We start from the raw sequence: 27,425 nt of genomic DNA on the forward strand, positions 1-27,425 counted from the left end.
TTAGGACTTTCACCCCTCATCTGCACGACCCAGATCCATCTGAGTGGCTTGTGGTCTACCTGAACTTGGCAGTGAGTCCCAAACAGGAATGGCCTCAGCTTCTTCAATGCCCAGACCACAACAAATGCTTCTCTTTCAATGGCACTCCACTTTTGTTCCTGTGGAAGTAACCTACTGCTAATGAAGGCTACTGGTTGGTCTAGGCTCTACTCATTCAGCTGTGCTAAGACTGCCCCCATGCCATGCTCAGACGCATCCATCTGCACTGTGAATTCCTTGGAGTAATCAGGGGCCCTGAGCACAGGTACAATGCACATGGCTTTCTTTAGGGAATCAAAGGATTTCTGTCAAGCCTCTGTCCAGATCACCAACCTGGGTTGCTTCTTAGAAGTCAGCTCAGTTAAGGGGTCCACAGTGGTGCCATATCCATTAACAATTATTTGGTAATACCCAGTGAAGCCTAGGACAGCACTCTCTTCAGTTTGGGTTTTAGGTGGTTCTCAACCCATGATTGCTTCAGTCATGTCCTGGAGGGGCTACACCTTGCCACCACCTACAAGGTGTCCCAAATACACCACAGAACCCTGACCAATCTGGCATTTCTGGCCTTGATTGTCATTCCTACCTGTGGCAGGGCCTGGAGCACCTCTTGGAGGTGAAGCAGGTGTTCCGCCCAGCTGGCACTCTAGACAGCAATGTCCTCTAAGTAGGTGGCACAGACAGCCTCTTTACCAGCCAGGACCCTGTTAACCAACCGTTGGAAGGCAGCAGGGGCGTTCTTCAAGCCAAAGGGCATCACCTGAAATTGGTAATGTCTCTCAGGCGTATAGAATGCTGACCTCTCTTTTGCCCCCTCAGTCAAGGCAATCTGCCAGGACCCTGATGTCAGATCAAAGACACTGAGGTATTTGGCAGCGCCTAGCCTGTTGATGAGCTCATCAGCTCTGGGGGCAGGGAGTGCATCAGTCTTGGTGAATTGAGACCTCGGTTCTGCTTTGGCACCCGAGGGGGCAGCCTTCAGTACCAATACCACTGGGCTGGATCAGGGACTGTTAGATATTTCAATCACACCTAAAGCTAGCATCTTGGCAACTTCCTCCTTGATGCTGGCCTTCACTCTGTCTGACAACCTCTAAGTTTTGTTCTTTACAGGGGGACTGTCTCCTTTGTTAACGTCATGGACACAGAGATGTGTGAGTCCAGGGGTCACTTTCTTGTGCAGAGAGGTGGTCAGGGAGAGGTTCACTCTCCTCCTCCACATCCTCATCTGTCACCAGGGGCATGCTGACTTCAGACCTCTCAAAGTGAGGATTTAGTCTGTTTACACAGAGCACGCTTAGGGGGTTTCTAGGGGTCTGGAGGTCCACTAAGTAAGTAACCTTCCCCTACGCTCCTTCACTTTGTATGGGCATGTTCAGCAGTCCTGGAGAGATCTGGGCTCTACTGGTTTCTTGACCCATACTTTGCCATAGGTTGAAACTCCACCAGAGTGGCCTTCTGATTATACTAGTGTTTCATTACTTTTTGACTGGCCTCAGTGTTGCTTTTGCCCTTTTTCCAGAAGCGGTGCATCTGGTTGCAAAGAGCCAACATGTAGCTGACCACATGCTGTGGGGAGGGGGGTTCATGGGAGCTTTCTCCCACCCCCTCCCTGACAATACTTAGAGGCCCCTCTACAGGGTAACCATAGAGAAGCTCAGTGGGACTAAACCATACCCCTTTCTGGGACTCCTCTCTGTAAGCAAAGGAAAGGCATGGCAAGAGGACATACCACTTACGCCTCATGGCCTTTGGTAGGCCTGCAATCATGCCCATTAAGGTTTTGTTGAATCTCTCAACTGGACCGTTGGATTAAGGGTGATAGGGTGTGGTGAACTTGTAGGTTATAGCACACACATCCCACATGGACGTCATGTATGCAGACATGAAGTTAGTGTCTCTGTCAGACACTTTCTCTTTGGGGAACCCCACACGGGTAAAGATCCCCATCAAATTTCTGGTCACCACAGGTGCAGTCACCGTCCTCCGAGGGATTGCCTCTGGGTAGCGTGTGGCATGGTCCACCAAGATCAGGATAAGCCTGTTGCCTAGGACTGTCTTGGGGTCCAATAGACCAATGACGTTGATACCCATCGTTTCAAAGGGGGTGCCAACGACAGGAAGTGGAATCAGGGCAGCTTTTAGCTTTTTCTCTGACTTCCCACTGGCCTGTCAGGTGGGACAGGACCTGCAGAGTGTATCCAAGGCTGTCATCATTCGGGGCCAATAAAAATGGGTGACAAGCCTGGCAAAGGTCTTGCCCTAAATGTCCTGGCAGAGATATGTCATGAGCCAAACCCAGAAGGAAGGCCCAGTAACACTGAGGGACCACCAGCACACGTGTTGCCCCAGTACCCTAAGCCTTAGGCTCACAATATAGGAGATAATTCTCCCAGTAAATCAGGTGATCTCCAGAGACTTCACCTGCTGCATGAGCTAAGGGCCTGTCGCCTTAAGCCCTCAAGAGTGGGACACTCTTTCCGTGCTTTTCAGAATTCCTCCCTTGTGGGCCCACCCTCAACTTGCCAGCCAGCAACCTCAGTTTGGTCACCTAGGGTGGCAATGTCCTCCCCGGTTGGCTCAGGGGCCTCCTCCTCAGGGACCCCGTCAACCTCCACATTGGGAACTTTTGGGACCAATTTCCCGTGTCCTGTGAGCCTCTCCTTGGCAGCTGCCTGGGCCATTCTTCCAGGTTCCAGAAGCCATTGACTCCCCTTCCGGGTAGCCATGGACTGTGTGGTGATACAGAGCCACTTAGGCAATCCCGTCATCTCCAAGTGAGACCTGAGCTCTACCTCCCTCCAGGTAGTGTGCTCTAGGTAATTGGCTAACAGACAGTCTACAGAGATGGCAGGACTCACAGCTACTTTCAGAGTACCAGAGCCCCCCCCACACTCAAAGGGAAACAGAGCCACCGGTAGATGGCTCTCACGATTGTCAGCGACTATAACTTGGTGGAATGTGTTCGGTTGGACCTGCTCTGCTGACACCAGCTGACCCTTGACAGTAGTCATGCTGGCTCCTGTGTCAAGCAGAGCCTTCACCCGTTGCCCAATAATGGTTCTTAAAAGTATTGGTAGGCATGTGGGCTTTTGTCACCATATCTGCATCCCCCAGGGACACTAGGGTTAATGGTGTCTGTTTCCCAATATTATCTGGGACTACCTCCTCCCTGAGCGCTGCACTAACCAACCCAGGTATATGCCCACCAGTGGGAAGCTTGCCCTCTTTGGACATTTGGAGTTGTACTTAAAGTGTCCATACTTGGAGCATTCTGCACATTGGGGAACCCACCTCCCTGTTTTGTGATCAAAGAACCCTTTCTTCTTAGGATTAGACTGGGACTGGTTACCACTATTCCTTTGAGAATTTTTTGGGGGGCCTTTGGAGAACTGCTTAGTTTCAAGTTTATCTGCCCCTTTTTTTCTGTTGGGAACCCTGACAACCTTTGTCGGTGTCCCTCCGCATACCTTTTGAACACTCTGTACTAGCCCACACGGCCGCCGCCTCAACAAGGTTTCTTGGGTCAGTCAGCTTACTATCAACTAGGTGCTGGTGCAACTCTACAAAACAAATACTGAGCATGTGCTCTCTAAGGATCACATTTTACAACCCAACATAATCCCTGACTTGGCTACCATGCACCCAGCCCTTCAGTGCCTTACTAGAGTAATCAATAAAGTCTACCCAGGATTGGTCAGAGAGCTTGTTACTGTCCCTGAATCTTTGGTGATATTTCTCAGGGGTCAGTCCGAATTTGGCAATTAAAATCGCTTTCATCAGAATGTACTTGTTTTGTTCACCAACCTCAGATGTCAGAAGTGTGTCCCTCCCAAGTGAAGGCATGTGTTTTCACAGACATTTCCCCAAGTGCTCTTTGGGAACCCCATATCCTTTCAGTGCATCGTCACAACCAGAAAACCACTTGTCAATGTCATCTCTCACCACATTCTTTCTCTGTCTGCCTTTCCTCTGCGGTCAGGCCATAACTGGAGACACTGCTTCCTGATCTCGCAGGAGGAACAAATCCAGGGGTGTCATCCCTTACTGCTGTTGGCAGCTCCTCAGAAGAGCCCTCTTCGGGCTCCCCCATTTCATCATTCCCTTGGGTGAGGGACTCTGCCCAGGCCCTCAGCACATTTTAAAACTCTCCCTTCTTGGAAGCTCCACGGGCAGGTCCTCCCTTATCTTTGGAGAAGCCCTTCAGCTGGATAACTGTGTACTCCAACTTAGCCAGGTCAAACTCCCCAGCTTCACTTGTGGACCCAGCTAGAGACATGAAGTATAGGATTTAAAAAGATGCAAGCAGGGACAATTGCAGTAAAAAAACAAACAAATCATATTGACCTTTGACTGTGGGTGGGTAGTGTACACATAGCTATTGTATGGCACTGCACAAACACAAGTCCTATCTTCACTGGTGATCACCAATGTTAGAAATGGGGTCTCTAGGTGGCAGAGGAAGACACCCTTGTATAAGTAGGGCCCACAATCCTAGTCAGGGTAAGTCACAACACAACCCAAATTATCCTGTGCTCACCCTCTGGTAGCTTGGCACAGAGCAGGCAGGCTTAACTTAGAAGGCAATGTGTAAAGTATTTGCACAATAACACATTCAGTAACACGGCGAAAACATCACAAAAATACACCACACAGGGTCTAGAAAAATAGATAATATTTATCAGAATAAAATAAGGTGAAAATAGCGAACATCCAATGTGCACAAGCAAAGTTATGAATTCCCACTAAAACACTTAAAAACACTCCAACTGGGGATATCACAGCATCGTTGACAGAGTTGCTTCCAATAGTCCGACACCACAGGTGCCGGTCACAGCGTCGCATGGGCCCCCAGGCACAGTACCTTTGAAAAACGAAGTTCGCCATAAATTGATGGGCTCTCACAGACGCCCTGTGTGACCCTTTGAAACCAATACCTTTGTCCAGCCACTGAGAAACAAATAAATACATGCTGTCCTAAAGCACAGGGATAGAAAAGAAAGCATTCTTTAAATCTATCGCAGAAAAGCGTGTCTTGTTAAGTACCAAAGTTGATAGGATAGTCACCATGTTTTGGACTACGGGGAATTGTGGTGCCACTTTCATTAATCTTGCGAAGATCAATTATGAACCTCCATGATGGGGACCCCTCTTTGTCACTTGATTTCTTTAAAATTGGAAGTGTAGTACTATTACATGGGCGCCCTGATATTTATTTTGCTATTCCTTCCTCTAATAAATCCTTGACAACCTCTTATAAGTCCTGAAATCCTGATTATATTTTGTGCTGGGGTATGCGTGGTTATGAAGCATTTTGGTGCACGACTATCTGTACTGAGTCAATGCTCATTTTCCCTATGTCAGTCTTATGTGTTGCCCATATCCTACTGTCTATTAACTACTAAATATGTACTGGAATTGTGTTTTTTCACTGCCCTGACGGTGTACATAGAGAAAACCAGTGGGGAATCTTCATCTACTTCAAGATACACCAGCGTGCAATGAATTGTAGTATATATTTTTTAGGAGGTCTAGTCCTAGCAAATTATAAACACGTCTCAGAAATCAGGAATGAATGTTTGTCTGGAAAATGTCCTATACTATATTTCAGTGGGGCTGACATAGGGTTTGTTACTAAGAGAGGAGTCTGTGGGAGTGTGCTTTTGGTCAGAGACAAGCTGGATGCACCAGTATCTAAGAGGAATTTAATTGGGTGACCTTCTACTTCTCCTTCTACATAGGACACCTATCATCCACTGGAATCACAGCCCCCTGTACCTTCTCTCTCAGCACCCCTATTGTCCCACTTAGGGACTGAGATCTATGAATTGATGTCCTACTTCATCCTCATAGTCTGCCAACATCATCTACCGCTGCTCTGTCTTCCTGTCAAAGTAATTATTAGCCTGTTGTGCAGCCTGGCTCTGTGTAGTCTAGCATTTCTGGTCTACCCTGTTCATTGATCCTCTTTCTGTTCCACTGCCCCTTTGTTGGGGTGGGTGAGATCAGTCCCAGTCCCAGTCCCAGTCCCAGTGGTCCTGGCCATCGCAGTTGTAGCAGCTCTGTTTTTGCCACTGTGGGTGTCATTCTAGATATACTTGGTGGCATATGTGATTGCACAGCGGAAGGTCTAGGTCGTCCTCTTCTACCTCACCCCCTGCCTCGCCCTCCTCTATTGCGTTAAATGCTTGAGCTGTAACATTTTCTTCCTATTCCTGATTACAGTTGTTTATTTTATTATAAGTTATATGTCTCTGTGGTAATATTTAATCTATTCTGTTTAGTAGTTTCCCCGGTAATTGCTGCATTTCACCCATTTTGCCTTCCTTAGGAGTTTTCCATTTATTTTCTGCTTCTAACTCTCCCCCAACTATCTTCAGTTCCACATCATCCTCCCTCTCTACTTTTTTCCAGATGTCACATGGCAGAATAATGGAAACATCTAGTCTTTGTCTTCGAATGTTAGGTGACCTATTTTTTTAGTGTTCTGTTAGTTTGCCTGTGCCACTATCCCCTAACCTGTCTAATGTCTGAGTATTGTAAAGCAAACCTGTGCAACTCTGCGTGTGACCAAGGCACATATGCACCCTATATGTTCATCATCATTACCTGGTGCTTTGCTCACGGGTAGTACCTTGTTAACCATGCTATTGTCTGTGATGTTCGCTTGACTAGCCTGTTCTAATTGTTTAAATTCCTTTCCTCTTTTTCTCTCCTCTTTAATGTCCTTACTCTTCTGTATAGGGTGGTTAGCTCACTGAGCCATTCTGCATGTCAAATGACTAAGCTTAATCTATCCCCTTCTTCAAAATGCATGTTATCTATTTGATTTGCTAACTTGACATCCCCATGTATTAGCAATCTCTGAACATAGTGTTCTTTCTCTGGATAGTTTTTCCAATACCAGTTCATCAATTGGACCACCTTTCTTTGTATCAATTTTAAAGCATTATATTTCATTTTCTTTTTTTTGTAAAGTAACAATGGAATTGTGGCTCAGTATCCCATATAGATGGTCCGTGGTCGGAGAGCTTGTCAACCCTTTCATTACTACCCTTTCTTCATCGTAGTTGGCTGCATTTGTTGTGTAGTTGCTTTCTTTGCATTTTCTATTATGTCCTGTAATTCAGTTAGTATCTGTTCCTCTTGCTCCCTTGTGAGTGAATCATTTAACGCTTCTGGGTTTTTCACTGGAGAGCTATGTGGTGTACCGGACCCCGTGGTTGGTGGAGGTTTTGGATGATTTGTTCCTCTTCGAGAGGAGGTAGAGCAGATGGATATATTTGTTTCACTTTTTTAACTTTTTGACAAAACATTTTTCTATTGCCATTTCAGCCTCTGTACATTCCTCAGTAAATTTCTCTTTCTGTTTCTGTTTCTCATGTTTCATCGACTTCCCATTTTTACTTTTTGGCTCTGTCCATTGTCTACCTTGCCCAAAGCTTCTCCATGCATGATAGGTATCTCATTCTAACAACCTCACCTTCTTGCCTTTCTTTTCACTTACTCTCAGATACTCCTCTAAATATTCCAACCTTACCTTTTTCAAATGAACCTCCTTTAAGCCATTCCGTGGACGGGGCATCACAAATTAAATGTTGCCACTTGTTGCCTTTTTCTTCACCACAAACCAAGCTGGAGTCACAGGCTCTGGTGTGGGCGGAGTCTCATTTAAACTCTTGGATTTTCTACATTTGGATCCACAACAAGACAGTTTAATCAACATTGTTCAAAAACTGTCTTTCAAGCACAATGTGAAGTCACCAATTAACCATTTACAGAGAACCATTCGCTACAAAACAAAGAAAATAAGGACTTTTGGTCTAACGGTCGTACCTTAGACCTCACACACAATCACAATTCTCTGTTTCTACCACATCTGGAGCTGGAAACCCTGTTTCCCTCCTACACTTACGGACCCAGTTCTGTGGTCTTAACTGGTTCACGATGACTGCAAATGAATGTTAGGCAATTCACCTCTGATTGTCCAAATTGAGCTGATGGGATCACATGTCTCAGTTGGTTCCAGGGAGTTCCTTCATCTGGAAATGCTGGTCAGAGACATCATGGTTTCCCCACCCCTTGACCGCGGCGTCTTTGTCTGGCTGGAATCTCTATTAGTCTGTCCGAGTCACTGCATCGTTTTGCCAAAGATAATTTATCTGGAAAGAAATGAACAGTCAATACGCAGTCATGGAGATAAAAAAAAAGAAGCAAAGTGTTTGCTTCAAGCCCGGGTGGGAGCACGGTGTCCATCCTGTCCAGTGTTTCGTCCTCCTTGCGGTGCGGTGTGCCTTATATATGTTTGAACACTCATTGATTTGCACTACACATGCTAACTCATCATCTGCGTGCAGCTGCAATGTTTATACTGCAAAGGAGAGATAGTTATACTTGAAAAGATAGATAAGCCTGTCAGCAAAATAAATTTACAGCTGAAACATTCCAGGGGCCTATGCTCATCTCCTAACTCAGTTCCAGGGCTTTTTTTAAGCAAACAACATTCCTTGGCCAAGCAGCCAAACTTCTCTGGTTGCATACTGCAGGAGTTTCAGTTTTGAGTAAATATCACTTTTATCAAACTTGAAAGCATTGTTTTCACAGTTGAGTATTTGCAGGAAATATGTTGCAGACAACTAATAATTTTCCTCAGTTCCTTCAAGGTCCATGGCCTCAAATCATACACATCTAAGATAAGGTAGCTTTGCTTTTTATAATTAAACAACAAGCAATGTTTACCTCAAGTTGTTACTCTACAGAAAAATGAGTGTGTTGCAAAAAGCATCATAGAAGCATAGTTCAAAATGAGAAATCAATTGCTAAATGGTTGAATGATAGTTCACTTCGGCATATTTCTCTTTTTGGCTTTCACAAGAACAAATTACTGATCTTCAGTAACACTCTTACTGATGGATACTCAATCTAACCGCATATTCCTCACTGCACTCCCACCTCTTCATTCTGAGGAATGTTCTAATTTTCCATCTGAAAAGCTAGAGGTCTGACTACTGGTACAATGATTGTTTTTGGGGCTCTGCGTCCTAGAGTAAGTACAAAGTCAAGAAATAACTGACAAGAAGGTTTGCGCTTAAATGTGACTCCTTTTGTCACTTGAGGATGGAGCGAAGTTAACGATGAGCCACACAGCCTTGCCTACTGGTGTGCAGGAGCACTGCTGTGTAAAAGTTCTGGATCCGGTCTGGCACCTAGGGATATTTTAAAGGTGAGGAGTCTGCGGTTAAATAGTGTATCTATTAAAAAAGCATTACCAAACGCAGGTAACTTGTTGATCAGAACATAACAGTATGGCAGCATTACCAGTGGCATTGCAGTCCTGCTGCTCCTCTAAAAATAAAAAAATAAAAAAAGAAGGGATTCCTATGCCAAAGGGCAATGCATCAGAACAACTAACTGTTTTCCACAATCAGTTGTGACCCACACCCTTGGGTTCCTAAAATACATTTCCTGATTTTGAAAATAAGAAATGAAGCACCTCTGTATTCTGGGACTAGAAATTCAGGGCACCATACAAAAGGTTCACATAGACTAATGAAGGTGGTGTATATGCTACAGTGGACTTGGGGGATGGAGATACATGCTGTGTTTAAGATTCATAGTTAATTTTATTAGAAGGCAATCTTGTAAAAAAGTGACAGTGCAGAACCCATTCCTGGAAAGGGATTTTTTATGGTAGCACTATGTTTGGAGCCCAAACCTGTTTTAAATTTCAACCCACACTTTCAATCAACAGTATCACAGATGTGCAAAGAGCTCTCATTTCTATCAATTTCAAGAAAATCAATATGGTGTCTAGGCATCAACTGTAATAATCACCAAACTCTTGCCTTCCCTCAAGTGAAACAGGTACGACACAAAACCCTACTTCTAAGACTGTTCAGTAAGACTAGTAACCCATACAGAAGCAGTACATGCCACACAAACCACATTTAATCTTATCGTGCCTGTAGGCGTTTCAGTAAACATCTGAGAAAGATTTGCTTAACTGGAAACATCATCAGTTTCTGGTGCGATTTTTAGGACATGCTGCTGAGATGTATTCCTTTGGAGGTCTGGATTCAGTCTCTGTCAACTTGGCTAAGATTCTTCATTGATCACCACTTGTCACAGTGTGAAGCTAAAAACCCTTGTTGTGGGAACTGTTGTTCTGTATAACTTCATTTAGTCCATAACTGCAGGCTGCAACTTAAGGACAGCTTTGGAACTATGTCATTCCAATAACTTAAATATAGCATTGGTAAGACCAAGTCCGGCTGATGCCAATGGTCTCTTTAGCTCTGGGTTGGTGGCAAGACTAAATCAGTTTGAGATCTGGATTACACTTTTTGGATCCACAAGCTACATTTATCGATCAGGTAGTGGCTCAAGAAGCTATGACCACAGTAGGATATCTAAGTAAATCAAGCAACACACCAAGATGTTCTAGAGCACCTTCCTGGTCAAGGTCACCAAGGTCAAAACAAATGGAATGACCACAGTGTATGAAACTTTATCAAGCATTAGGTAGAAAATCTGCCTTTTCTGCATGGTTCCTCCAACTTTTTCACCATTCTGTGAACTATTTTTGCTGGTATTAGACATCTGCGCGCTTTACCTCTGCTACATGCTAGTAAAGTGCCTTTGATCTCCTTTAAACATTGTCAGTTGGCATATTCCTTAATGGCATATTTAACTTACCTATTACTCCTTAGTATATGGTGCAAAGTGTATCCAGAGCATTGAATTTAAATGCCACCACGGATCTGCAGTACCTATTGTGCCACCCACTACAGAGGCAGTGCAACCATGGCATTAGGCCTACCCTGTTTAGTTTGACTGTAGCAGTAACTGCAATTCTACCTGTCGAAATATACCTTTTAGACAGGAAAAAAACTCTTTTAAAAATAAAAATAAACCTTCCAAGATTGGGCTTTTTGCCCACCATGCAGTCTGCATGGTTTTTAAAACTAGGACATGTAGAACATTAGTGTTGCCTTGTTTTTACAGTGACTAGCACCCAAAGTTGTGTTTTAAGGAAAATTAACTTTTAGAAAGTTACATTTTCCCTTCCTGAAGGCAAATTTGCATGTGCTGTCTAACTTCTCCCAGCTAGTAATTAGCATTTTAATAGGTGTGAATGAGGTGAGAAATCCCTCAGATGAGCTACACAGTAAGTCATTGTGATTGCCAGGTTGACCTGAATGAGAAGGGATGACTCATTTGAGCTCTTCAGAAGGGTGGGAGCTGTGAGCATCCTTTATGACATCAAAATGTCAAATTCTGTTTGGCAGATCTGCTGGGTAAACATAAGACACAGGGTGCACTTGAAAGGAAGAAAACAGGATGCGAAGACAATTTGTATGTAACTACCATCTTGTTGCTAGAAATTCCTGTATTTGTACTACCAGACTTCAGTCTCTGGGCTTATTGTGGTACGGTGACTGCTTCAAAGTAGATTATGCTATTAGATCTGGGAGGACACCATTTGAATATCATAGTATATTCCGCACATACATGTGGCTGAAGACTTTCACCGTCTTCAAAATCCCCACTGTGGATAGGGTTGGCCCCGAAAACTTCGTCCCAGTTGGTTATTGTGTGCCCAGGAGTCACCCCACCCACTAGTTTATGCCAAGCATGACTGTGGTATTTCCAGGCACCCACTTCAGAACACTCCTAGACATGACGAAAAACAGGAGGAAGCGGAACTGCGACCACTGACTATCATTTGCACTTTGTGCTTCTTGCTGTTATTCCTGCTTTAAAATTGTAAAATTCATATCACCAGTTCCTCATATTGGATTTTAGTCATTTTGGTCTCATTTTATTTATTAAATGTTACTCTATTTTTCTAACTTGGTTTGTGATTTTTATTGTTTTAAATTTTGACTTTATCAATATTTTGGTACTTCATAAATACTTTACACATTGTCTTAAGTTAAGCATGTCTGCTCTGTGCCAAAGCTACCAAGGTGTTGATGTCAGTTTACAGTGTCCTATTGGCTTTCCCAGTACTTTATGTCACTGCTATGCAGCACCAGTAAAAAGCAAAAATCTTTTTGCTGATGCTACACAGCATTGGCATAGGAAATGTGGGCACAAGTATGCACGACGACGTGTGCAATGCGCTCAGCACCACACATGCGTGCTCCTAGTGGGAAACACCACTAACAACGCAGTCAATGCAACGCTATGCATTGACCACACTGCCATTACCTCACATATGCATTTACCACGCATGACTTTATCACGCATATGCATGGTAACAGCAGAGAGAGCAGTCTGGGCAGAACAGGAAGGAGCAGCGACCAGAGTAGAGAGAGGAGTAAGTAGGGCCGGGTTTGGGGGGAGAGGGGGTTGCGGTAGTTTTTATGACAGGGCCAGGGTAGTTTTCAGGACAGGGTGTGGTAGGTCTTAAAGTTCAGGGTGGGGGATCGGGGTAGTTTTTAGGACAAGGTAAGTTTTAGGGTTTAGGAAGAGCTGGGGGGTCGGGTAGATTTTAGGACAGGGCTTGGTAGGTTTTAGGACGAGTCAGGGTAGCTTTTAGGGATTAGGGTGGGTAGGTTTTAGGGTTAAGGGTGGGGGGTCAGGGTAGTTTTTAGGGCAGGGTAGGTTTTAGGACAGGGTAGGTTTTAGGGTTTAGGGTGGGGGGTCGGGGGAGGTTTTAGGTCAAGATGGAGTAGTTCTAGGACAGAGTAGGGTAGCTTTTAGGGTTTACGGCGAAGGCAGGGAGTTAGGTAGTTTTTAGGACAGGGCATGTAGGTTTTAGGGTTCAGGGTGAAGGCGGGGGTCGGAGTAGTTTTTATGGTAGGGTTGGGTAGTTTTTAGGACAAGGTAGGGTTTAGGGCAGGGGGGTCAGGGTAGTTTTTAGGACAGGGCTGGGTAGGTCTTAGGACAGGTAAGGGTAGCCTTTAGGGTTTAGGGTGGGGTTGGGGTAGTTTTTAGGACAGGGCAGGGAGGGTTTTAGAGTCACAGTTAGTTTTTTTTAGGACAGGGTGGGGTAGTTTTTAGGACAGGGTAGAATTTAGGGTGAGGATCGGGTAGTTTTTAGGACAGAGCAGGATGGATTTTAGGACAGCGCAAGGTAGCTTTCAGGGTTTAGGGCTGAGGGGGGTAGTTTTTAAGACGGTAGGTATTAGAGTTTAGGGCGGGAATCTGGGTAGTTTTTAGGACAGGATGTGGTAGGTTTTAGGACAGGGTAGATTTTTAGGGTTTTGGGTGGGGGGGTCGGTGTAGGTTTTAGGATAGGGCAAGGTAACTTTTAGGGTGGGGGTTGATCTAGTTTTTTAGGACATGGCGGGGTAGGTTTTAGGTTTCACGGCAGGGGATCGGGGTAGTTTTTTAGTTTTAGGACAGGGAGGGGTAGTTTTTAGGACAGGGTAGGTTTTACGGTTTAAGGTGGGGGGGTCAGGGTAGTTTTTAGGACGGGGATAGGTTTTTGGAAAGGGCAGGGTAGCTTTTAGGGTGAAGGCAGGGGGTTGGGGTAGTTTTTAGGACGGGGTAGGTTTTAGAGTTTAGAGTGGGTGGTCGGTTTAAGACAGGGCAGGGTAGCTTTTAGGGTTTAGGGAGAGGAAGGGATTGTTTGCAGGGTAGGGTTTAGGGCAGGGTAGTTTTTAGGACAGGGTGGGGTAGTTTTTAGGACAGGGTAGGGATTAGGGTAGGGGTCGTTTTTAGGACAGGGCGGGTTAGGTTTTAGGACAAGGCAGGGTAGCTTTTAGGGTTTAGGGGGTCAGAGTAGTTTTTGGGACAGGGCGCGGTAGGTTTCAGGTTTAAAGGCGGGGGTTGTGTCATTTTTAGGACAGGGAGGGGTAGTTGTTAGGACAGGGTACGCTTTATGGGTTAAGGTGGGTGTCGGATGGATTTTAGGACAGGACAGGATAGGTAGTATTTAGGACAGGGCAGGTATGTTTTAGGGTTTAGGGCGGGACAGGGGAGTCGGGGTAGTTTTTAGGACAGGGTAGCTTTTAGGCTTTAGGGCAGAGTAGGGGGTTGGGGTAATTTTTAGGACAGGGCGGAATAAGTTTTAGGACAGGGCAGGGTGGGGTGTTAGGGCTCAGGGCAGGGGGATGTAATAGATATTTTTAAAGGCTTTGGCGGGTGGAGTATGGTGTCAGGGGTAGGGGGCGGGGTATAATTTACCACACATGTTCCTTTACCAAACATGCTTTTACGATGTAATTCATTGCAAAGGCATGCATGCTAAAGATGCGGTTGTTGTAGAAACGTGTTGTAAAGGCAAGTGTGATATACGCATGCGTTGTTCCATCATACATAGATAATGTCGAGAGCGCATCGTTTACTTAATGATCATAGATGATGGATGCTATTTGTATCAGTACATACAAAATGTAGTTGTCATGGCATGAGTACACTGTTTGTACTGCTGAGCAGAGGGCAGCTACCAGGCCCTGCAAACAAAACAAAAAATAAAAAACCTGTATGTATGGACCACCAGACTTTCGGGAAACAATGGGGGAGTGGGTAAGGTAATGGGTGTGGGGTTCAAGGAAGTAAACAGGCTTAAGGCTGATCTGGGGGAGGGGCAAAATAAAAGCCAGGGAGGGGTGTGGAAAGCATTGGACGATCTTAGAGGGATGGATGAGGGAGCAATATGGAGAGTTTTGTGGCAGGTGTTTGGTGGAGAGAGTTAGAAAACTCATGCAGTCTTATGGAGTGCTGAAAGAAAAAAAAAAAAGCATTTGTAATGCAATGGGTCTCACGTTTGCTAGAGTTAAAGCTATTGGCATTGTAAATCCCTAACTGGACTTTTCTTGCCACATAAATTGAAAATGAAAAGTAAAGCAGTTGACATAAGCAAGTAAATTCAAAGCGCCACAGCTGTCGTGAGCGTGAACGTGAGCGTGATGGAGGCACAAAAGGAAAAAGAAGTTCGCCTGCGGTCAAACATGTCAGCAAACATGCAGTTATCCATGTAAAAGTGTCGGTCCCCAAGGTGGTAACAAAACCTCCCCCAGGATGGAGGAATGCAAAGCGTTTACCAATGTAATAAAAGTATTTTTGAAAGGCAAGCCCACGGACGAGTGAAAGTGAAGGGCGTGAGGTGGTCGTGGTTAAAAGACCACATAGATATCAACATGTCGGAAAAGCAGCGGTTGCACGCTGCTACGCTCGACCTAAAAATGTGCCTTGGAAGGATACATGTCAGCTAATCAAAAGAATGGTAAACAGACTGTTTACTCCAGGGGAGTGACAAACTCAAAGAGGAAGGCAAGCCTTCGAATAATAAGCAAGCAAATGAGTGACAATAAAGGCAACAAATGGTAAGCCATCGAAGGGTGTAAGCTCACTGTAACTCTTTTTGGTATGGTCCGTGTTAGTAATGGGGTCTCTAGTTGGCAGTCGGTTTGCACCCTGTCCAAGTAGGGACCCTCACTCTAGTCAGGATAAGGGAGATACCCGCTCAGATAACCCCTGCTCACCCCCTTGGTAGCGTGGCACGAGCAGTCAGGCTTATCTCAGAAGCAATGTGTAAATCATTTGCACATAACACACAATAATAAGTGAAAACACTACAAAAGGACACCACACCAGTTTTAGAAAAATAGCCAATATTTATCTATATAAAACAAGACCAAATACGATAAACAATCCAACATGCAGTAATAAAAATACGAATGCTGCAAGATATACTTAACAAAACAGTTCCTTGAAGTCAATAACTCCACCTGAGGCTATCACGGTGTCGTGAACAACAAAACGAAAAAAGTTCAGGCTGGCCTCGGCGTCGTAGGCCAGCTGTGGTGTCGGGAAGACCCACAAACAGTACCTTGGATTCGCAGGGCATCGTGATCCTCGTGGTGCGCTCCAGAGAGTGGCGTCGCTGGTGTCGGTTCCGGAGTCGGTGCAGGAGTCGTCGGACCCTTGAAGTCACGCACCTCGGGAAACGAACTCCAGGCTGATGAAATCAGGTGCGCTGGCGGGGAAGGCGTTGGGGCTGCGGTGCGAAGTGGGACGATGCGATGTGCGGTGCCCACAGGTCACGGTGCAGGCAACGGCTCGGTGACGGCATCCAGCGGCGTCGTCAAGACCAGGGCTGCGGTGTGAAGCGGGGCGGTACAATGTGCGGTGTCCACAGGTCACGGTGCAGGCAGCGGCGGCGGCGTTGCGGAAGCGCTGTCGTCTGTAGGCCCAAGCCAGCAGTACGGGACGGTGCTTTGTGACCCTCACGAGCGGTGTCCACAGGCCACGGTGCAGGCAAGGATGCCTGGTGACCACACTGGAGCCGATGGTGCTGGCGTCAGTGGACCGGGGCTGTGGCGCGGGACGGGACAGTGCTTCGTGCTCCTCACGAGCGGTGTCCACAGGCCACTGTGCAGGCAGCGGCGCCGGTGTCAGCAGGAGCGACGTCGTCGGGGATGCCCAGGCTGCGGTGCGAACAGGTGACACTGGAGTGCAGGGCCCACAGGTCGCGGTGCGAGCAGCGGCTCGGTGAAGTCGTCCGATGATGGCATCAATGAGACCAGGGTCACTGTGCGAAGCGGGGCAATGCGACTCTGTGCGGCGTCAGCAGGTCACGGTGCAGGCCAGTGACGTCGTTGGTGGCGTCGCGGTGGTGTCTCCTCTTGGACAGCACAAGACACACAGTTCCCAGTGCTGCAGGTCGAGGAAACTGAAGTCTTTGGTGTCCCTGAGACTTCCAACAAGAGGAAAGCTCTACTCCAAGCCCTTCGAGAAGTTTCTCAAGCAGGACACACAGCAAAGTTCACCCTTTGCACTCTTTTCAGGCAGAAGCAGTAACTGCAGGCAAGTCCAGCAAAGCAACACAGCAAAGGGACTGTACTCCTCCTTCAGCTCTTCAGCTCTTCTCCTGGGCAGAGGTTCCTCTTGATTCTCAAAAGATTCTAAAAATCTGGGGTTTTGGATCTTCTTCTTATACCCAGTTCTGCCTTTGAAGTTGGCAAACTACAAAGCAAAGTATCAAGTGTTTGCAAGATCATTCCTTGTCCAGGCCAGGCCCCAGACACTCACCAGGGGGTCGGAGACGGCATTGTGTGGAGGCAGGCACCGTCCTTTCAGGTGTGAGTGACCACTCCTCCCCTCCCCTCCAGCACAGATGGCTAATCAAGATATGCAGGCTACACCCCAGCCCCCTTTGTGTCACTGTCTAGAGGAGAGGTGTGAACAGCCCAACTGTCAAACTGACCCAGACAGGGAATCCACAAACAGGCAGAGCCACAGAATGGATTAAGCAAGAAAATTGTATATTCAAACTTTACTAAAAGAAGTATTTTTAAATTGTGAGCTCAGAGACCTTAAACTCCACATGTCCATCTGCTCCCAAGGGGAATCTACACTTTAATCAGATTTAAAGGTAGCCCCCATGTTAACCTATGAGATGGACAGGCCTTGCAACAGTGAAAAACGAAGTTAGCAATATTTCACTGTCAGGACATATAAAACACTTTACTACATGTCCTACCTTAACCATACACTGCACACTGCCCTTGGGGCTACCCAGGGCCTACCTTAGGGGTGCCTCACATGTAAGAAAAGGGAAGGTTTAGGCCTGGCAAGTGGGTACACTTGCCAAGTCGAAGTTACAGTCAAAACTGCACACACAGACACTGCCGTGGCAGGTCTGAGACATGATTACAGAGCTACTTATGTGGGTGGCACAACCAGTGCTGCAGGCCCACTAGTAGCATTTGATTTACAGACCCTTGGCACCTCTAGTGCACTTCACTAGGGACTTACCAGTAAATCAAATATGCCAATTATGGATAAACCAATCCACAGTACAATGTATATGGAGAGCACTTGCACTTTAGCACTGATTAGCAGTGGTAAAGTGCGCAGAGACAATAAACCAGCAAAAACAGAGTCCAAAACCAGGAGGTCAGAATGCAAAAAGACAGGGAAGACCCGCCAAAAAGCTGCCAGTCCGCAGTAGACATTCGCCTGCAGACGGCTAAAAGCTGTCTAGTAGGCGAGGTGTAAAAACTTATTTAGAAAGATACTAGTCCTCTAACTAAAAGAACAATTTATGTGAGTGTCTGGGCCATTCACCAGCATTCATTGTTCTGCAGACTACTCCCGTGAGTGTTAAAAGTGTCTGGTATGTGCTTTAAGCAGAGAAAGACAAGCATGCTGTGAATGTGAACAAAATTGCTGTCAAATCCAGCAGCACCGCATCTGGTTCTATTTGCCAGGGTCCAGAACACGAAAGGCCAGTCCCTTGCCAGCAATTGTTAGCAGGCAACAGTGAATAAAATCTTCTTGATTCCTTTGTCAGTGACATTTGTTTGCCCCTGTTACCGGATACTGTTGTTTTCTAGGATTGTGACAGCATTGGAACGAGGTGACCCTGTGTTAGTATTAGACCTTGAACCTTCAGTAGAATGAAAAAAAAATCCACTCCTCGTACGCTACAATTCGTTTCTGCTGCTTCAATTGAAGGGGCTTCCTGTGTTCATTAAACCTGGACTTCCAACATACTTTCTTTCGCACTGATGCTTTGTGTTTTTAAATCAGCAAAACGCGAGGGCTGCAGCTCTTTCGAACGTTTCGGCAGGTGACAGTTAGTGCTGCATACATGTTCTTCATTACTGTGTCCGTTACGCTGCTCCAAACGCAAACAGGCAGAAACCATATGCAAATCAGTGGTGAACGAGAACACAACCTGTCCCAGGCCGGTTTCAGAGAGATCCAGCTTGAACCCTGTAGTAGAGCGAGGACAGGATGCATGCCTGGCCATAGCGGTCGCACTTAGGACGTCCCATTAGCGACCAAAGGTGATGTGTAAGAATCTTTCAAAAGGCTCAGTCACGTGCTATCACCTGGGCCACATTCTTGCTCATTCTGCCACTTCAAACTGGGAGAAAATATATGTAAAATAACTATGGAGTATGCAAAATAACTACGGACTGAAATGCGGCCAAAAAATAACCAGCGGGCTAGATTACATCAAGCCTTCTGGCCCTCGCCTTTTGTTTTTTTTTAACTCACAATACCGTGCATGTAGCCTCCACGAGATTATAACCTCTTATAGAACGCATGCAACTTTATTTTATTAGAATGTTTTGTTTGATGTTTGAGAAAGATATACGAAACACATATACGACATTTAAGTGCTTTATGTTGATTGCAGCAATTGTAATATTCCTGTTAGTTTATCACTAAAGCTCATTTGCATTACTCAGCATTTTGTTTTTGTAGTCATCTCAGTATTTCCAATAATAAGGTTTCCAGGCACAGCATATAGCCGTTTTTAAAACCTCAGGACATGGTATATACATTTTTCATTGAAAATGTCAGGAAATAATCGTTTCATACAATTAAGCATGTGATCCAAATACTCTCCTGTGTCATAATAGAGCCTCTCTGGAAAGACCTGTAGTAGAATGAAGAAGATTTGCAAAGCAGCATTTACATTAAGCCAATAAAGTAATTTGCTATTGATTTCTGCGGCAACCTTTGTTTTAAAAGAGATAACGTGCCACAATATAGCTATCTTCTACGTTTGTCTTCACTCCTGCTACCATAATATTGAAGCTTTTTGAAGCATTAATGTGTAATAGTGGAATAAACAAAACTGCAAATTAACAATTAAGAGAAGTTGAAGGGAACGTTTATTTCGAGATGCTTTTAGAAAACCTCAATATTTTATTTGCCCAAGCTTTATTCTCACTGGATTATTTGTGATTGATATGCTCATTATTACTACGGTTGGCCATCCTAACAGGCTTTACACCTAATCAAATTGGATCTTTTTTCATTCATGCAGATCCAGTGCCCATCCTGCCAGTTTGTCTGGTGTTTTAAGTGCCACTCTCCCTGGCATGAAGGTGTGAACTGCAAGGAGTACAAAAAAGGAGATAAACTGTTGCGTCACTGGGCCAACGAGATTGAGCATGGACAGAGGAATGCCCAAAAATGTCCACGATGCAAGGTAAACTACCACTGGTGGGTAGGCAAAGTCCTGTTCTGCCCCTCCAAACACAAATGTGAGATGTCCATCTTTGCTGAACTTACAGTGACATCTAAGCAAACAAACAGAAGTATTCATTGATGACAGTTTATGTAGTGTGTACTTAAATGTTCCTCTCCCCAATTATTCCTTTTATTCCCTAGTTTTCCCATTGAAATTATCAACTAGAAATACATCTGTCTATGGAGTAATCTGTTGCGTGTAGTTTCCATCTGATAACTCTTATTCTTGGAGCTATAACTATAGGTCAGTCTGTTTGACCTATGAAATTATTGGATTTATTTGACAAAAATAATAGGAAAAGTATCTTATAGCCAGTGCAAATTATAATTCGTGATGTCCTGGTGTTCCATAAAGGAAAATATGTCTAGATAGATTCCCTTTTAGTGGCTGGCACCAGACCACTTTGTCTGTCTGCTTTGAGTGAATATATGGTAAATACTAATCCACTGTACTGTTTAGATGCTTAGACTGTGCCATTAACTTTACATTATGTCTTTGGTGCTGTGACAACGTAGATCTGTTGATGCTCTAATTGGAAAATTAGAGCATTATTAGGTAGGAATGGTATTATCCAAGTATCTCATAGACTTAGTCCAAGTCTATTAAGACAACCGTCAAATTAAAATTCTATTATTATTAACCTTGTGAGATTATTAAAGAATACTATCATTACAGAAAGCAAAACCATTGAGTAATACATCAAAAGAATTAGCAGAATTATAAGCATAAAGATAAATCTGCAAAAAATAGTGGCATTACATGGAAGGGTTGCTTTAAAAATGCTTAATTAATGATAAACAATCAGTCTACTACATGGTACAACTCCCCAAGGAATTCCTACTACCAAGATATCTTATTGCTTAAAGCTGTACATATTTAATTAGTGGAGATGAATCATGCATTGTGAAACACAGGAATATAATAGCTTGTTCTAAAGCAAAGCTCTGCTAAGTAACCTGAAACTTGTAACAGAAACAGCCCTCTCTCCAAAGAGAGAATAAAGTTATAATACCATTACATTAGGACAAACCCTATCTGAGGCTGTATTTTTATTGTTTTTCTGAAATACAGAAAGATACATTGTTAGAAATAGGGTCTCTAGTTGGCAGTCAGTTTACACCCTGTCCAAGTAGGGGCCCTCAAGCTAGTCAGGGTAAGAGAGACACACAGCTAAGATAACCCCTGCTCACCCACTTGCAATCTTGGCACAAACAGTCAAGCTCATCTCAGGGGCAATTGTGTAAAGTATTTGTACCAACACACACAGTAACAGTGAAAACACCACAAAAGGACTCCACACCACTTTAGGAAAATAGCCAATATTTATCTGAACCAAAATGAGGAAAATCCAACATACACAAGCAAAGATATTAATTTTTAAAGTAAAAAGAGGCTTAATCCATAGAAATCAATGGATGCGTTGTTTTGAGCACAAAGTACCTGGTATGCGTCAAAAATAAAGCCTCAAGCGCGGGTGTGCATCGGAAAAGCAAGCAATGTATTTATTCCTTACTTGCAAGTGTGGCCATGCGCTGATTCTTTCTCCGCCGTCCAAGCGGTACATCGATTCTTTCATCGCAGGGAAGGGAACATCGATTTCTGGACAAGCAGCTTCAGGTCCGCGCAGTGATGTTGAAGATTTTGATGCCCAGAGACGATGTATGGAAAATCCAGACACACACCAGCGATGAATCCATGCTGAGCTGGTAAATCGATTTTACTGGCGATACATCAATTTTTCAAACATGGTGTAGCTGCTGCATTGATTTTTGTGCCGCACACCCAGCAGTGCATGGATTTTCCCATGCAGGTTACCAACTTCCACTTCTAAGAGCCCAGGGACTGGATTTGGCACCACTTAGCAAGTCAGGACTCTCAGCAGAAGAGCCCAGGTGAAGTCTTTGATGTTCCTGACACTTCAGAACAGGGGGAAAGCTCAGTGCAAGCCCTTGGATAAACTTCACAAGCAGGATTTCAGGAAGCAAAGTCCAGTCCTTTCCCTCTTAAGGCAGAAGCAGCAGCAGCAGGCCAGCACAGCAAAGCAACAAGCAGAGAGGCAGGTCCTCCTCAAGCATCAAGCTCTTCTCCTTGGCAGATGTTCCTCTTGATCCGGAAGTAATCTAAAGTTGTGGGGTTAGAAGTCCAATACTTATACTCAGTCATGCCTTTGAAGTAGGCAACCTCAAAGGAAAGTGTTCGTAGTGCACAAGACCCTGCCTCTTCCTTGCCCTGCCCCAGACACACACTAGAGGGTTGGAGACTGTATTGTGTGAGGGCAGGCACAGCCAGCCCTTTCAAGTGCAGGGGTCAGCTCCTCCCTCCCACTGTAGCCCAGGAAATCCATCGGGATATGTAGGACACACCTCAGCTCCCTTTGTGTCACTGTCTAGAGTGAGTTCAGAAACAACCCAACTGTCAGTCTGACCCAGACGTGTATTCAGCAGTCAAGCAGAGGCACAGAGTAGTTAGGCAAGAAAATGCCAACTTTCTAAAAGTGGCATTTTCAAATGGACAGTCTAGAAACCAACTTTACCAAAAGATTTATTTTAAAATTGTGAGTTCGGAGACCCCAAACTCCAGATCTCTATTTGCTCCCAATGGGAAAGTGCACTTAAAAGATATTTAAAGGCAATCCCTATGTTACCTTATGGGAGAGATAGTCCTTGCAATTGTGAAAACCGAAATTAACAGTATTTCACTACCAGGACATATAAAACACACCAGTAAAAGTCCTACCTTTTTAATATACTGCACTCTGCCCCGGGGGCTACATAGGGCTTACCTTAGGGTTGACTTACATTTAGTAAAAGGGAGGATTTGAGACTGACAAGTGGGTACACTTGCCAGGTCAAATTGGCAATGCAAAACTACACACACAGACACTGCAGTGGCAGGCCTGGGACATGTTGACAGGGCTACTAATGGGTGGCACAATTTGTGCGCGCAGGCCCACTAGTAGCATTTGATTGACAGGACCTGGGCACACATAGTGCACTTTATTAGGGACTTACAATTAAATCAAATATACCAATCACCAATACAATTTAGACACAGAGCATAGGCACTGGCTAGCAGTGGTGAAGTGCCCAGAGTCCTAAAGCCAACAAAAATAGGTCAGAAAGAAATACAAGGAAGGAGGAAAAATGTTTCGGAATAACCCTGCAAAAAGGGCCTGGTCCAGCATACGTGAACATGGAACACTAGTACATCTAAAATAAGTGTGCACCTTACAGTTGAATTTTGTGAATGATTGTCAATACATCCTGGTGTTGCCTCATTATGGTAAATGAAGTATGCCTAAATTTATCCATATTTCATAGCAAATTAAAACTCTTTAACAGGTTGTTCCATACTACAAACACAGCCGGCCCAAGGGTGCCATCAGCAGATGCAGCTTCTCCTTCTTTCTCTAACGTTTCACATTAGAGACTCACAGCCCTGCTAGCTGCACTTGTCCAGCTCACTCCTTGTGAAGTTGGCTGTACCAAAGTGACTGTCTGTAGAGCTCTTCACACAATGCAAGCCTTAAGCTTCGGCTTTGCCATTGCTTGTTTCAATTAGGTTACAGTGAAAATGATCAAAGGAATAGATGTATTTATTTTTTATTGAATTACCCCTCTCCAATCTATAAAACAAATCGGTACACTTATTACAATATTCAGAGGCACTACAGCATAAGATTCCACTGTGGAAAGTTGGACAATTACAAAAAAACAACAATGCCCAAATGTAAACAACTTCAGATCCCAAATTCCTGCTTCATCATCAACAGAAAACCCAATTGCATGAAACATTGAATTCCTGGGATACTAAACTGTACAGACAGCATAACAAAAGCTAAGAGAGCAGTTCATGTAAAGAAGATTTCCGAGTTTGCAGAAGTCATAACATACAGCAATTTTTCAAGATGCCTTCCTTCCACGGCTATCCTGCTCCACAACTAAACAATTTGTTCCAATTCTCATAATGTTCCAAGTCATTTAGGGGGACACTATGTTGCACAGTTTGCAAAGCATTTGAAAATCAACACATGTTATAGGTCACACTTGATCAGATGTGGTAGTTGGAATATCTGTGTCTTGCAACCAGCATAAGGGAAGCTTCTATGCAATGCTGTGTCAAGTCTGCTTCAGAAAATCGTTCATCTTGTTTGACTACAAATTCAACTTTATCCAAACTCAGACAGCAGCTCTTGCTCGACATTAGATTAGCAACTATGTGTTCCTTTGCTGAAGGTTCAGGTAAAAGTATGTATAGTCTTTTCTCTAATATTCAGGCAGGCTCCACAAATTCTTATGGTCTGTTTGTAGATTCTACTATGAGAATGCAGTCTTCAGATGAGGTTTTTGCACTTTCGAACTGCACCAAAAATTCAATTTATATTATACTTGAAGATTCATGCTCTTCCTCCTCTCCCTGAGACAACAGAGAATCAAGTTTATCAATAAAGATCACTGCAGGATGGTTATATCACATCACAGCTAACAGTGCACAGACTATCTTTCCCCTCTCCAACCTATTTTGATGTCAAAGAAAATGCACTTATGTTAAGGAAGGTGACCCCAGCCTGACATACAATACATTTCCCTGTAAGAGTTTTTCCATTCCTAGGTGGGCCAGCAGAAGAATCCCTTTTGCGGGTCCTTGCAATTTTATAAATATATTCAGACTCAACTTTGGTCATACTGCAATTTCCTTTATAGTTACTTAAGTGAGTTCAATACCTACAATGCCATTCCAGTTTAATGGTGGTCCGTGATATATAATATCCCTCTATATGAACATATGAATATCCCTCTATCAGCTTTGGTTCTATAATCTTTAAAATCTCATCCACCGGTAACTCTGGTCCAAAGGACTCTGCCTCAGAAGGCGTGCTCTACATTGTTCCATAGGTATCCACAGCATCTTGTTTTGGTACCAAGTAACAAGCTCTCTGTATCATCCCTGAGATCATTCTGCACCCAAAGACTTTCTGGCACAACTGTATATCAAGCAGGAAGAAGTATGCTAGGCGTGGTCATTTTTTTCTGCTGATCTACCTAGAGTTGCCCTTTTGCGGTTTTGAAACTTCTAACAGCTTTCATCATCTTTGTTTCCATTTCCAGTTAACCGTTTGCTGTACTTCCTGACTCCTAAAGGGAGAGCCCTTTTGTGCGGAGTGATAACTCTGGAAGAAATACAAGTTGCTATCAAAAACCTACCCACATTTAAGTTGCCAGGGGAATGTGGATTCCTTGAGGAATTCTGTAAGACACGGGTGGAATTAGTGGAATTATGCCTCATAGAAGGAAAACGAAACAACTGGATCTTTAGGCCCCATTCCCAATAAAGCAATCATAACTCTATTCCATAAGGCACAGAAGGATCCACTTGAATCTAGCAACTATTGCCCAATTTTGTTGATCAATGTTAGTATTAAAATCCTGGCCAAAATGCTAGTCTATGGAGGGTAATTTTTGCTGTGATGAGCGATTCCCAGGCAGGTTGTATACCAGTGTGGACCATGAGGAGCCACATGCGAACACTAATGCACATATTATGAGTGAATAGGACTTACCTTCAGAGGCAATAGCCTTACTAACGGATCCCAAAAGTCCTTTGATTGTGTTGAATTGTAATAATATTTCACATCCTACGTAGAGTAGGCCTGGGAGAAGTTTTTATCTCCAAAGTGCAATGGTTGCATAATAATCCTTAGAGAATAGTGGAGGTCTACTCGTTAAACAATTTAAAATCAGCTGTGGTATGTGCTAGGGCTGCCTATTATCTCCATTACTTTTGTTTATTGGACTGGAGCCTTTGTGCCTAGTTATCCAAGGCTTGACTGTTATGGCAGATATCGACTTGCCAGCAGGCCTTGTACAATTTTTTTTAATGCCGACAATATGTTGCAGACTTTAACCTACAAGGATACTCAGTATGTGCTTTAATGTCCTTAATTAAAGCCTTCTCCTGATTCTCGGGTTATAAAGTAAACTGAAGCGTGAGGCCTTTCCGATATCCCAGATGACTAACAAAGCCAACCTGTATGTATATATTATGAAGTGGAAGCCGAAAGGGCTTTTATACTTGGGAGTCTTGCTCACCCCTGGTATGGAAAATAGGATGCCTGACAACCTGGAACCTCTCATATGCAAACCACAGAATGACATGTTGCGTTGGAAGTCCTTGAATGTATCCATATGGGGAAGGGTAGAAATTATTAATATGAGTGTGGTGCAACACTACAGCTGTCTTTCTTTTTTGGTATGATCCGTCTTCTGGTCCACAGGACAGTTTTGAACCTTATAGATAAGGACATACAAGGACAAACATATTTGTTTGGTTGGGGCAACCAAGTAAGGCTAACATCAACCAAGCTACATGCACATTAAGAGTCAAAGAGCCTCAGATTACTACACACCAGAAACTATTATATTGAACATCACCTGTCACAGCTGAGCTACTTCTTCGTGCTCCAAGACAGTTGGGCCTTCCTGTGTTCGAGGGGAAAGGGTAGTGATAGACTCTGCCTCTCAGCTGGATATAATATACAAGTATAAAAATGCACCTTGAGTGACAACAATCCACTAATAACTGGTCGCAAGATACTGAGTATTGACCTAAGACGGCGCTCTAATGCTACTTGTGGAAGAATGGTAACATTCACTCTGAAGGGTGAAAGATGCACTGGAAAGATTGGGTGGATAAGGTATACTATACCTAGGTCAGTTGTTTATAGGAGACGAGATCAAACCTTTCCAACTCATCCAATAGGATTATGGACTATTAGAAAATTCCCACAAAAGGCTTCTAAGAAAATCGAAAATGCCATTCCATATTCCCAAAATGCATTTGATTAGTTTCAATATATATATCCCATTAACCCCTTAGGTGGCAAGGACGTGTAACGGTTACGTCATTGGCTGCACCGCTCGGATGCGCGGACATAACCGTTACATCCTGGACCTGGCCCACCACCCCCTATCCCCTGGGCAGGGATGGAAGAGGAATCACTTCCCCTTCCACCCTGACCCCCCCATGACCCCCAGTGACTTTGATGACGTCAGCGCACAATTGCATCCTGATCTCATCAGAGGTCGCCCCCATCACGCTGGAGAAGTGTTTGCATTTCTCTTCCGATCGGGAGGTGGGGTAGATCAGAGAGGCACCAAAGGAAAGGAAAGACTTTTCCTTTTTCTTGGATGTCTTTCTGAGCTTTCCTGCAGCACGATCGCATAGAGATTAGGCTGCAGAAATGCCCACTAGACACCAGGGAGTTTGTTTACTTTGTGTAAACAAACAAGGGGAGCAGCCCCTTTGGCAAAGGCTGCTCCCCAAAGGGGGCATTTTTTATTAGGCCTTTTCTGCCCCCCCGGAGGTAGATCAGCATATTTTAATTAGGCCAATCTGCCCCAAGGGGAGGCAGAAACCACTAGGCACAAGGGATAATTTT

The 27,425-nt window shown here is 44.4% G+C and overlaps 1 protein-coding gene across 1 annotated transcript in view; it reads left to right on the forward strand.

Moving 5' to 3' along the window:
* The window catches only part of RNF217 (ring finger protein 217), a 466,037-nt gene that overhangs the window by 232,904 nt on the left and 205,708 nt on the right, over window positions 1–27,425 (forward strand). Inside the window, exon 3 of the mRNA XM_069234802.1 lies at window positions 19,781–19,945. Within this exon, the coding sequence (XP_069090903.1) occupies window positions 19,781–19,945 (165 nt within the window). The remainder of the gene's footprint in view (window positions 1–19,780; window positions 19,946–27,425) is intronic.

Source organism: Pleurodeles waltl, chromosome 5 (genome assembly GCF_031143425.1).
Source record: "Pleurodeles waltl isolate 20211129_DDA chromosome 5, aPleWal1.hap1.20221129, whole genome shotgun sequence".
Taxonomy (NCBI): domain Eukaryota; kingdom Metazoa; phylum Chordata; class Amphibia; order Caudata; family Salamandridae; genus Pleurodeles; species Pleurodeles waltl.